The 12,556-nt window shown below is 38.9% G+C and overlaps 1 protein-coding gene across 1 annotated transcript in view; it reads left to right on the forward strand.

The window, feature by feature from the left end:
• The first annotated feature begins 2,185 nt into the window (after window positions 1–2,185).
• The window catches only part of LYPLAL1 (lysophospholipase like 1), a 40,665-nt gene continuing 30,294 nt past the window's right edge, over window positions 2,186–12,556 (forward strand). The window contains exons 1-2 of the mRNA XM_043569472.1: window positions 2,186–2,327; window positions 7,770–7,869. Of these exons, the coding sequence (XP_043425407.1) occupies window positions 2,234–2,327; window positions 7,770–7,869 (194 nt within the window). The 5' untranslated portion in view covers window positions 2,186–2,233. The remainder of the gene's footprint in view (window positions 2,328–7,769; window positions 7,870–12,556) is intronic.

Here is a 12,556-nt window from a genome sequence, read left to right on the forward strand (position 1 = left end):
GGGGGAAGGACAGAGAGAGAGGGAGACACAGAATCGGAAACAGGCTCCAGGCTCTGAGCCGTCAGCCCAGAGCCCGACGTGGGGCTCGAACTCACGGACCGCGAGATCGTGACCTGGCTGAAGTCGGACGCTTAACCGACTGCGCCACCCAGGTGCCCCCAGAAGTATTTTTTAAGAATTGGTTGTCAGAGGTCCATCCCAGTCTGTCCTTTCTAATGACTTCATTCTCAGTACTCTCAGCTGACAATCTATAGTCTTGAGTGAAATGACTCGAAGTTCCTTTTGCATCTGGTCAACTAAAAGCATGTAGGACCATTCCCATGGACAGCATTGGTCCAACACTGTGATAGCACAGAGCTTATCTTGGCAACTGGCTGATGATGTTAAGCAACTTAGCCACTTGGGAGTAGGGTGAGTACCATGAACAAATAAAAGGTAAGTTGTAATTGCTTAAATATGATGCCAACTACAATGAATGGAAGGCTGGTGTTTAATGGCACTTAAAGTTCCACTGGGTTGTTTGTTGAAGTTTACACAAAGAAAGAGCCACCTGCTGGGTCTACAGACTTCAGTGTTAGAAGATGTCTATGGTTAGGTCTTCAGATAGAAGGTAGTTCCATTTATTTTTAGTATTTTAAAAATTGTGACGGGGTGCCTGGGTGGCTCAGTCGGTTGGATGTCCAACTTTGGCTCAGGTCATGATATCGTGGCTCGTGGGTTCAAGTCCCTAATGGGGCTCTGTGCTGACAGCCCTGAGCCTGGAGCCTGCTTGGGATTCTATGCCACCCTTGTTCTCTGCCCCTCCCCCACTCATGCTCTGTCTCTTTCTCTCCTTTCAAAAATAAACCTTAAAAAATTTTTTTTAAATTGTGATAAAATGTACGTAACATACAATTTACCATTTCAACCATTTTTAACGTAGAGCTCAGTGACAGTAAGGACATTCACAATGTTGTGCAACCGTCATCACGATTTCCAGAAAATTTTTCATCATCACAAACAGAAACTCTACACCCATGAAACAACATATCCCCATTCCCCCTTCCCCTCTGCTTTTGGTAATCCCTCCTCTACTTTCCAGATACCTCATCTAAGTGGAATCATACAATATTTGTCTTTCTGTGTCTGACTTACTTCACGTGGCATACTGTTTTCAAGGTTCATGTATGTTGTAGCACGTATCAGAATTACATTCCTTTTTAAGGCTGAATAACATTCCATCACGGGGATTCCATCTTATGTGTATACATTTTGTTTACCATCCATCCCCTGAAGGACATTTGGGTTGCTTCCGCCTTTTGGCTTTTGTGAATAATGAACACTGGTGTACAAAATACTGGTTTGAGCTCATGCTTTCATTTCCTTTGCATATATACCAGAGTAGAATCACCAGCTCATATGGTAATTGTTTGACTTTTCGAGGAAAAACTAAACTGTTTCCACAGCTGCTGCGTCATTTTTACATTCCCATCAGCAATGCGCCAGGATTTCATCATCACCAACGTATATTTTGTTTTCCGAATAATAACCATCTTAATGGGTGTGAAACGGTACCTCCTTAGATTTGCTGTGTAAACTGTTTTTTTTTTTTAATTTTTTTTTCAACGTTTATTTATTTTTGGGACAGAGAGAGACAGAGCATGAACGGGGGAGGGGCAGAGAGAGAGGGAGACGCAGAATCAGAAACAGACTCCAGGCTCTGAGCCATCAGCCCAGAGCCTGACGCGGGGCTCGAACTCACGGACCGCGAGATCGTGACCCGGCTGAAGTCCGACGCTTAACCGACTGCGCCACCCAGGCGCCCCTGCAAACTGTTTTTTAAAACTACAGATTTATTATATAGCTGTCTTATTTTGCATATAAAAAGCCACACACATCCTGTTCAAGTCCCAAAGAAGGTGAAGTATGATTGTACCTGTTAAATTTTGAACAGAACAACACCCTTATTTCTCCAAATAAAAAGGCAATACTGACTTTTAGGATTGCAGCTAAAAATCCCACAGCAAACAAATATACCCATTAGGCTTAGAGAAGCTGTCACCTTTACAACACCACCCTCAGCAAAACCGAAAACTCTCACGGAAACAGGACCTGCCTCAGATTTGACCCAGAAGCCAGACAGCACCGCCCTACCGCGCAGGCGCGTCTTCGGGCGCGCGCCCTGCGTGCCTACGTGCGCGGGCCCGCGGGGCGGTGGAGGGGCGGGGCCCACGAAACTCCTCGGGCGGCAGCGATGGCGGCTGCGTCGGGTTCAATTCGCGTGCAGCGTTGCATGGTGTCGCCAGCTGGGAGGCACAGCGCCTCGCTGATCTTCCTGCACGGCTCAGGTGGATTACAGTTTCACGTCCTAGTTTTCTGCTTGGGAATCGTCCTCCCCTCGGGTCCCCCAGTGTTGCCCTAGTGGAGGAGGCGCTGGGCCCATTAGGGCTCGGTGGACTCGGAGAGGGCGACCCTCCTCCCTTCGCTAGCCCTGTGGCTGGGGACACACGGGCCTGGTAATCTGTTCCCAGGCTTCCCCACCGTGTGTTCCCTTTTTCTATCTTGTGGTCACTGGCCCACCGCCCTCGCTGATGTCCCCTGTGTCCCGCCCCTCGGCCATCCCTCCATCTACAATATACTCTTCTTTGCAACCCTTGCTACCCTCACCTACCCCCACCATTGTTCTCCCTCAAGTTTAAACAGAGCAAGTTAGTAAGGTAAGTTCTCTGCTAGAGACAAATAAATTATTTAGTACTTTCCAGGGTCAGCTATTAGTGATTTGGGTTTTCAACCGCATTGGATTGTTTGCCATTGCTTTTCTTTTTCCAGTCTCCCATACTACTGTAGACCTTTCAGACAGCTAACTTAATATTTATTAATACTTTCTGTGAGGCACTGCGCCAGGGCTGGAGTGCCTTTCTCCCTTTCCTCACTTTCCTGCTCCCCCTTCTTTCTTTTTCCTCTTTCCCTCTCTTGTCATTAAGCCCCCAAGATACAGCACCGAGTCAGCTCTCAGTCCCAGGGGTAGATCTTCTCCTTGTACTGCCCGCCTTTAGTGACATGTGCTTAATTCGGTATAGCATTTCTTCCACTCATCTGTAATTACTTACGTCTGTCTTTCTCACTTCACTTTCCCTTCTTCAAGAGTAAGGACCCTTGTTTTAATCTTTGCATCCCTAGTGCTTGGCCCAGAATAAGTTCTTGGGAAATATTTTTTTAAAGAAATGAGATGCAGCCGGTGTCCTCAGGGCGCCTACCTAAAGTTAAAAACAAAAACAATTCAATTAGTTTGAGTCAGCAGTGGACGGGAGATCACAAGATGGTACATGATTTACTGCCAAGAGAATTGTAAGGAAAAAACTGTGGTTAGGCATATTAAGGCATTTGGAAGATGAAGAGCTTGTCAGATTTGACCGAGAACGTGGGCTTTGAGCTGAGACTTTGGTAGGCGTAAAGAGATGGTGATTGGATAGTGAAGGGGATTGGAAAGGTACTGGGTGGAAACCTGGAAATGGGCTGTTGTGGGAAGTATTCTCGCTTTAAGAATGAGTCCCAATAGGCTGAAGTTTGCCCAAGGTCACTTGGCTATTACTGTGAGTGGTCATGGAATTAGGATTCGCACTCAGATCTCTCTGACTTCAGAAGGGGTATCGTGGAAAAAACTCTGAGCTAGGATGTATCACTTTGGAAATAGGAAGAAACTGGCCAAACGTGTTGAAAGGGAAATTTGGCTGCTGAGATATATTTAGAAGGTGAGGTGGGTTGTCTAAGATGACACCAGTGCTTTCCAATTAAGAGACTGTTACTGGTACTATTTTGGGCTCCAGGGGTGTTCATTTATACGCATCCAGAAATTCCCCAATTACCATAATCTTTTTAATAAATAAGTTAATTAGTTAATAATATTTTTAGGAAATACTCCTGGACGTTTCTTTTTTCCACGGGTCGCTTTGCTTAACGTCTATCCTTACTCTTTTCAATTTCAAATTACCGATGTTTCATAAATTGTAAATCCAGATTTGTACAATATAAAAATATTATTTTTTTTCTTTTTTACTTTGGAACAAAGAATTTATCCAAAGAATTCTGCTAATTATGCAAATGTAATGCAATTCCTATATAGTTAGAGCTCCATTGTAGTAAATAAGACCCTTATTGAAAGTATGATTTTATATTAGACTTAGACTTTACTATATGTGGTTATGTTATAGGAGATGTTTGAGTTCTGGTTACTCCAAATATGGTCAAAACAATTGTAACAATTTTACCTTGCTCTTAGAATAAAGTGCCAGCTTTTTAAAAGCAGACCTTGTGAATGGATGAATGGATGTTGCTTTGTGGCATTAAGTTTTGCTTTTTAAGATTGAAGAAGTGAATTTAGAAGCTTTTTTTTTTTTAATTTTAAAAGTCTGACCTTCTCTAGGATATGCCAGCAATAGAAGAATATAGGGGAATGTGAGTAGTACATAGCCAGCTTAATCTGACCGTGTCCTACTCCTAAAATACAAAAGTATCTTCTTTCAGGATGATAAACACAAGTAATAGTTTAATTAGCTTTGTTTAGTTTCCCGGCTTAGATTAATTCACTCTGTTGGATGCTCCTTTAATGGTATTCATATTTGTAATTACTTAATTTAAGGTCTGTATTCCACACTGTGCTATAAGGTTCACACAAACCATGCGTGCCTTGCTTTCTCCTCCTGTAGTAAGTGTCTGCGAACTGAGTTGGCTCTTAGTAAAGTCACCAGTAACCTGTGTGTTGCTAAATGTAATAAACATTTTTCAGTCATCCTCGTATCTCATTATTTCAACTGTTAGCAGCAGCATTCAGTATTCTTTTTTTTTTTTTTTTTTGAAGAGAAAGGCCAGTACAGGAAGCAACTATTAATGTGTTTTTAATGTCTATTTAGTTTTGAGAGAGAGAGAGAGACAGAGACAGGCAGGGGAAGGGCACAGAGAGAGGGAAAGACAGAATCCGAAGCAGGCTGCAGGCTCCAGGCTCTGAGCTATCAGCTCAGAACCCAGTGTGGGACTCGAACCCACCAATGTGAGATCATGACCTGAGCTGAAGTCTCAGAGGCTTAGCTGACTAAGCCACCCAGGGGCCCCATCAGCATTCATTGTTCTTGAAACACTTTCTTGATTCTTTCTACCTGTTTGTTCCTTTTGGTGTATTTTGCATTCTCTTCTATCCATTAATTTTGGGGTTCCTCAGAATTTGGTCCTATTTTTTTTTCATTTTGTTTTTTTTCTCCCCAGCTAATGTGCATATATGCCTAAGGATTCTGTTTTTTCTTCTGTATGGTGATATATATGTGTGTCTCTAAGTTTCCTTTGAGCTCTGGACGTGTTTTTCCAGTGGCCTAATAATCACTCATTCATTAACCCATTCATTCAAGAAATATCTATTATATGGCCACTGTGCAAGGCACTGTTCTAGGCTCCAGGCATATAGTAATGAACGAAACAAACACAATTCCCTTCTGTCGTGGAACTTACATTCTAGTGGAGGAAATATTATAGAGTGAGTGGATAGTAGTAAATTCTAAGGGCAAGGAGGATGGGAGGTATAGGGGGTGATAATTTTAGATAAGGTGGTCAGAGTAGGTCTCACTACAGTGGTGACACTTCAGAAGTTACACTTGAGTGAGGCAATCATGTAGGCTTTGGGCTAGACTGTTGCAGACAGGGAAAAGCCAGGAGAGAGGGTCTGAAGTAGGTTCTCCGACATGGAACAGCAGTCAGGCGTGTTTGTCTGGAGTGAGAGGAGTAGGCCAGGATATCCAAAAGGGTGCTGGCACAGGTGGTGTGGGGCAGGGGTTGGCAAACTTTCTGTAAAGGCTCAGATAGCAACCATTGTAGCTTTTGTGGGCCACGTAATGGCTTCTTTTCTGCTTCCCTCTTCTCCTTTCTTTTCCTTCATTTTTTTAAAATGATTCTTAAAAATTGGGGGAGCCTAGGTGGCCCAGCTGGTTATGTGTCCAACTCTTGCTTTCGGCTCAGGTCATGATCTCATGGTTCCTGAGATCGAGCCTTGTGTCAGGCTCTGCCCTGACAGCGTGGAACCTGCTTGGGATTCTGTCTCGCTCCCTCTGCCCCTCTCTCGCTTGTTCTGTCTCTTTCTCGCTCTCTCAAAATAAATAAAATAAACTTTAAAAACTGTTAAAGTCGTTCTTATGGTCTTTGTCTTCCAGCTGGCTATAGTTTGCTCAACCCCAGGTAGAGGACTTGTATGCATTCTGAAGAGTACCTCACACTCAGCGAGTATAAACCTGCTGATTCATGCATTTCCTATCTCAGTGTGTGTAGTTCCATTGCTCACTCAGTTATCCTGGCCAAAAACCCCACCATCGTCCTTGAAACCTTCCACCATTGACCCCTCATAACTAACCTATCGTCAATGTCTGTTAATTTGATCTCCTAAGTATCTCTGTACATTTCATTGCTAGAACCCTAACTTAAGCATCGGTCACCTGAACAGTAGCCTCCTTATTGATCTCCTCACGCCCACTTTTGTCCCTCCCTTCACACAGCTGCCAGAGTGCCCCTTAAAAGATGGCCACCTTTCTGCCAAAAAGCAGCTAGCTCCGGGCTCTGAGGATTTCTCTAGCCTCATCTTGCACTCCCTGCTCTTTCTCTCAATTCTTCGACGTCATGCTGCTCTTTCCAATGAAGGATCTTCGCATTCGCCATATCCTGTCCGAGATGCTCTTTCCTTGTGCCCTTCCCTTTTCACCAGCCCGTGGACCTTAAAACTTGGTGTCGGCTTGTGTCAGTTGTGCGCTAGGCCTTACGTGAACAAATAACTCAGGGGATAAAGTGCAAAGTGACCTTTGCTCTGCAGAGCTTACATTCGGGTAATGTTATCCCTGAACTCCTTTGCTGAGGCAGTTCTGAATACCATAAACCCTGGCAGCACCAAGGGTCTCATCGTTACAGTGGTTACATTTGCCTTTAATGTTTACGTATGGTTACTCGGCTACTGTCCACTCCTCACAATAAACCGTATACTCAGTGAGAGCAGGGACTCTTTTCTTCCTCATCTTGCCCTCACTGCCTGACACACTGATGTGCATTCATAGATATATTTTGAATTGATGTCTTAATGAACTGATTTAAAAGAAATTAAAAGTTGTCACCTTTAAAATTTCCTCTTCAGGACTACAGAAGATGGACCTATATTTTCTTCCATTTTTTTTAATGGAAATATCCATACCTTAATTCTTGCATGGATTTTGGTTACTTTTCAGCCTTCGGGCGTATAATCATTATTTTACATCATGTAAACAGGTTATCGAAATCAGACTTAGATTTCTTCAAGTTAAAAGTATGCTAACTATCCCTTTGGTAGATTTTATTGCTTTAACCAAGAAAAGTGTTTTAGGTTGTTCCAAGTACAAAAGTTTATATACACTTTAAAAATCTACTCTTTTTAAGGGTAAGATAAAAAATGGCAGTGTTTAAAATCAGATAAAGAATTTTTTTTTAGAAAAAATAATTTACTTCATGTATTTGTTGCTGTTGTACCCTTAAACAGAGGAGAAACTTAAAACTCATAAAGTGATCAGTGCTGAAGTTACGAGTAAAGTAATCTAAATTATTTTTGGCTGTTTATACCTGACCAGTTAATTCATGTTGATAAATTGGTTTCTGTGCAGTTATTTTTATTTATGGAATTTTTTTTTTATTCCCTGTTCCAGCCTCTGTGTGATATGAGAGTTATGGACTGCTTTTAAATACACTGTGTTGTCAAAATGTTTTATCTTAACCTAAATTTTGTGATCCATCAGGTGATTCTGGACAAGGATTGAGAACATGGATCAAGCAGGTTTTAAATCAAGATTTAACATTCCAGCACATAAAAATTATTTATCCAACAGCTCCTCCCAGGTATGCAGTAATTTATCTCACTGCTCAGTATAACTGTAGCATAAAATATATATAAATAGATGTACCAGCTAAATGTTCTTTAAACTTAATTTTGTATTTGAATTGGGGTACTTTTTTTCCAGAACTTTTTATTTTTTCAGTTTTATGATTCAGCCAAGTTTTGCTAGATGAATAACTTATTGCGTTTTTGTAAAGCATTCCCTGAAGCTTTTAACTTAAACTTTGTCCTAAAGAATAGTCTGCTGAACTCAGCTTCCTCTAACCCTGCAGATTGCTGTCTTTCAGATTCTCTTTTTCCCCAAAAAAGAAACTCCAAAAGAAACTTTTTTTTTTACCCCAAAAGAAACTCCAAGAAGCATAAACTTTCAAATAATTTAGTTATGCCACAATTGATAAACTCTGGAAAAAGGTTTTGTGGCATTGTTTCTACACTTAAAAAATTTTGGAAATAATATTAAGCTTTTTGAATCAGTAAACCAGAATAGGAATGTGGAATTGGCTACTTACTAAATAGATTATGCAACCTATAGATGTGTTTAACAAAATGCAGAGTCATGAGATTGATACAGTTTTGAAGTCAAACCGCTTTTTATAATTATTAAATTAGCATCTCCATAAGCTTTTATCCTGAGCACATGCTTTAAACTGGGGTTTCCAAATACTTTTTTGGGTAAGCAAAATAATGTGCTGAGCTGTACAATCCACTAATTTCTCATTATCTGTTCTTGGTTTATTCTTATTAATGACACTGTGTGCTTATGCAAATGTGATTTTTATTTTTCTATTAACTTAATATTAATCAGAACCAGAAGTTCAAGGACCCTTTTGAATGCAATTAAGGTTTTACTTACCTTAGTTGATAGAATTGAAAATGGTAGAACAAAATAATGATAATTTTGTCATAAAATTTAAGAGTCAAAAAAAGTTATTTTAATATAATTTTAGAAGAGTTTAGTAGTTTGGTAGGGCAAATGAAAGGCCTAATGACCAGGGCGCCTGGGTGGCTCAGTTGTTTGAGCAGCCTACTCTTGATTTCAGCTCAGGTCATGATCTTACATTTGTGAGATCAAGCCCCGCATTGGGCTCTGAACTGACAGCACAAAGTGTGCTTGGGATTCTCTCTCTCTCCCTCACTCTCCCTCAAAATGAATAAACATTTAAAAAAAAAAAAAAAGAAAAAAGACCTAATGACCAAGAGGTTATTTTTGTGCTGTAAGTTGAATGTCTTTGAAATGTCAGAAGAGCTTTATTATTTGCTATTGGTTTGTAGTGAAGTTGGGAAGAAGAAAGACAATGGTATTCCTACAGAGACAGAAAAGATAAGTTCATTTCAGCCTAAATATAAGCATAATTAATAAAATTGAATGGAAGATCATTGGAAACAGATTCTAGAGTCAGTACTTTTCAGTTCATGAATTTACATCATCACCAGTTTTGATATATGTTTACAGATAAGTGTATCTCAGACTTTAGGCTGGAGATAGTTCTAAGAATACAACAATCTAAGTATTGTTTGTGGGTGCTGTTGTGTTTAAGTAAAATCTAAAATCACTGAAATATTTCACTGAATGCATAATAACTTTTTGGTATTATATATCTTAATAGTCAGTACATATTTGGACAGATCAAACATTTTAGACCATGCTAACCATGAAATGTAATAGGAGTTACAAATGTAAATTTAAATTTTCTTGATACCACATTAAGAAAAGAAAAAAAGAAATAAGTAAATTAATTTTAATAACATATTTTATTCAACCCATTATATCCAGAGTATTATCATTTCAACACATAATGTATGTAAAATTATTAAAGTGATAATTTGCATTCTTTTATTCATTCTAAATCTTTCAAATCTGGTGTGTATTTTACATGTGTAACACATCTCAATTTGAATACTGATAAATTTACATTAAATAATTATTGACTCAAAACAAAAACACTAATTTGAGAAGATATATGTGCTTCTATGTTTATTATTGCAACATTATTTACAATAGTCAAGATATGGAAACAACCCAAGTGCCATCAATAGATTAGTGGATAAAGATGTGGTATGTGTGTACACACACACACACACACACACACACACACACACACAACCAGGAATATTACTCAGCCATAAAAAAGAACGAAATCATGCCATTTGCAACAACGTGGATGGACCTAGAGGGTATTATGCTAAGTGAAATAAGTCAGAGAAAGACAAATACCATACGATTTGACTTACATGTAGAATATAAAAAACAAACGGGGGGTGCCTGGGTGGCCCAGTCAGTTGACTAATATCAGCTCAGATTGTAACGATCTCATGGTTGTGGGATTGAGCCCAGTGTTGGGATTTGTGCTGAACATGGAACCTGGTTGGGATTCTCTCTCCCTGTCCCTCCCCCACAATATCTCCCACGTTTCTGCACACTTGCTTTCTTTCTCTCTCTCTCTCTCAAAATAAATAAATATTAAAAAAAAAAAAGAACAAAGAAACCAAAAAACAGACTCTTAAATACAGAGGGGAGGTGGGTGGAGGGTCTGTGACATAGATAAATGGGATTAAAAGGTACTAATTTCCAGTTATAAAATAAATAAGTCACAGAGATGAAAAGTACAACATAGGGAATATAGCCAATAGTGTAATAACATTTAATGACAGATGGTGACCGCACTTACCATGAGTAATGTATAGAATTGTTGAATCATGTTGCGTACCTGAAATGGATATAACACTGTATGTTATACTTAAATAAAACATTATATTAAATAAACGTAAAAGTTCAGTAACTGGTTACACTAGCTACATTTTTAAATGCTCTATAGGTATATGTGTCTAGGAGCTACCATTTTGGACAATGTAATTTTAGACTTTTAAAAGGAGTTCCCATACGTTTATGGGACAACTGCTAGGGGCAACTGTTCTAGATCAATTCATCATTTTTACCTAAATTTCTCATGACTGACAGTTCTTGAACTTGTAAGATTTCCTTTTTTTTAATGATGAGGTGATTTAAATTATTCATTCTCAAGCAAGGATGACTCTCCCTCAGAGAACATTTGCGATGTTGGGAGACGTTTTTTGGTGGTCACAGCTGGCGGGAGGAGCAGCATTAGAGGCTACTGGCATCTCCTGGGTAGAGGCCAGGGTTACTGCTATACACCTTCTACTGCATGGGACAGACCCCATGACAGAGCATTAGCCAGCCCCAAATCTCAGGGGTGCCTAGGTTGAGAAACCCTGCTTTAAATTACACCTCTGTCCCACTTATACTAGATGATTAGTATCCTGGTTCTCTGTTAGGAAAAAAAATAAAGTTGCAGTGTGATCAGCTGTTTATATTTTAGAAAAACAAATATCTGAGGTACTTAAAGTATGAATGGCATCATTGTCTTTGAATCAATACAAAAAGAAGTTGAGATTGTACCTAAGAACAGGTCTTTATGTACTAGGCTTTCTTTATTTTTAGATTTAATTACTCAAGGTCAGAAACATTAAATACAAAATTCCACTTTTCTTCAAAATTTACTCCTGATTGAGAGCATGGAATTGTGAAGTTTTGCTTCCTTGTTTTCACTAGTTCTAGGATTCCTAAGATGAAGAAGTAAAAACCTCACAATTAAATACAATTTGTAATTTCCTATTAAGGAATTAAGGAGCTTTTCAAACAATTTTCAGAAAGAATATATATGTCTGCATTGTGGAGTATTACATTTCAGACCCCTATTCATGATTAGAGGTATCAAATTAAACAGTGAAGTGAGACATATATAATTAAGGATAGTAATGCCATTTGATTTGCTATCAATTTAAAAATCAAGTAAGTTTGTAAAATATGTTTATTGCTTTCAGTCATAAATACCAGCACTCTCAACCAACCTAGCAAAGTTATTTTGTTTAAATATTTGGCAAGTTGTACATTCTGTAGCTCTGCTGTATTTCATTGGTCCTTTTCCGTATTGGAAATCCAATGTCACATGATCAAGGATTACCAATGGCTCCAAACCTTTTGACTTTGTGATCTTCTAAATGTTGGAAGGGCTCTTATAACAAGCAAGTATTACAAGCAAGAACTGGTTCAATATTTTATCATATTAGAAAATCTGTTTGAACATTACTGTGAAATCATTTTTCTTTTAGTCTATGATAGTGCAGATATCAGCAAGTTTTAATTCTAGTTGTCTCAGAAACCCAGAGCAATTAGAAACTTTATTCGTTTTAATAAATTTTATTTTTAAAGCATGAACCACATCTCTGTTGACTGAGGATTTTGCAATCTGAATTCATCTTACATCTTATTGCAGTTTGGGTTGGTGCCATTTTCCTTCTGTTTTAATGTATTTCAAGATTATTTTTACTGAAGTACATAGGTATTAAAGGCATTGTATTGAGGTAGTTAAGACATCAGATAGTGTTTACAATTCAATAATATTTTATTATCTTGTTGGATTGGAATTGGTGATGATGCTTTCTTAGTTTCATGGTGAATTAAAATGTAATACATTTTAAGGGTTTTCATACTTTTAGACTTACTCTTCTGTCACACGAATTATCATTTCTTAGTTTTTTCCCATGAAATTATATTTGGTAGTTATGTATTCTCTCCTATTCACAATCTGGCCTCTTTTTGGTATCCCTTTTCCACACTGTTCAGAATGTCCAGCCATAATGCCCTCAGATATTAGGACTATTAGTGGT

Source organism: Prionailurus bengalensis, chromosome E4 (genome assembly GCF_016509475.1).
Source record: "Prionailurus bengalensis isolate Pbe53 chromosome E4, Fcat_Pben_1.1_paternal_pri, whole genome shotgun sequence".
NCBI lineage: Eukaryota > Metazoa > Chordata > Mammalia > Carnivora > Felidae > Prionailurus > Prionailurus bengalensis.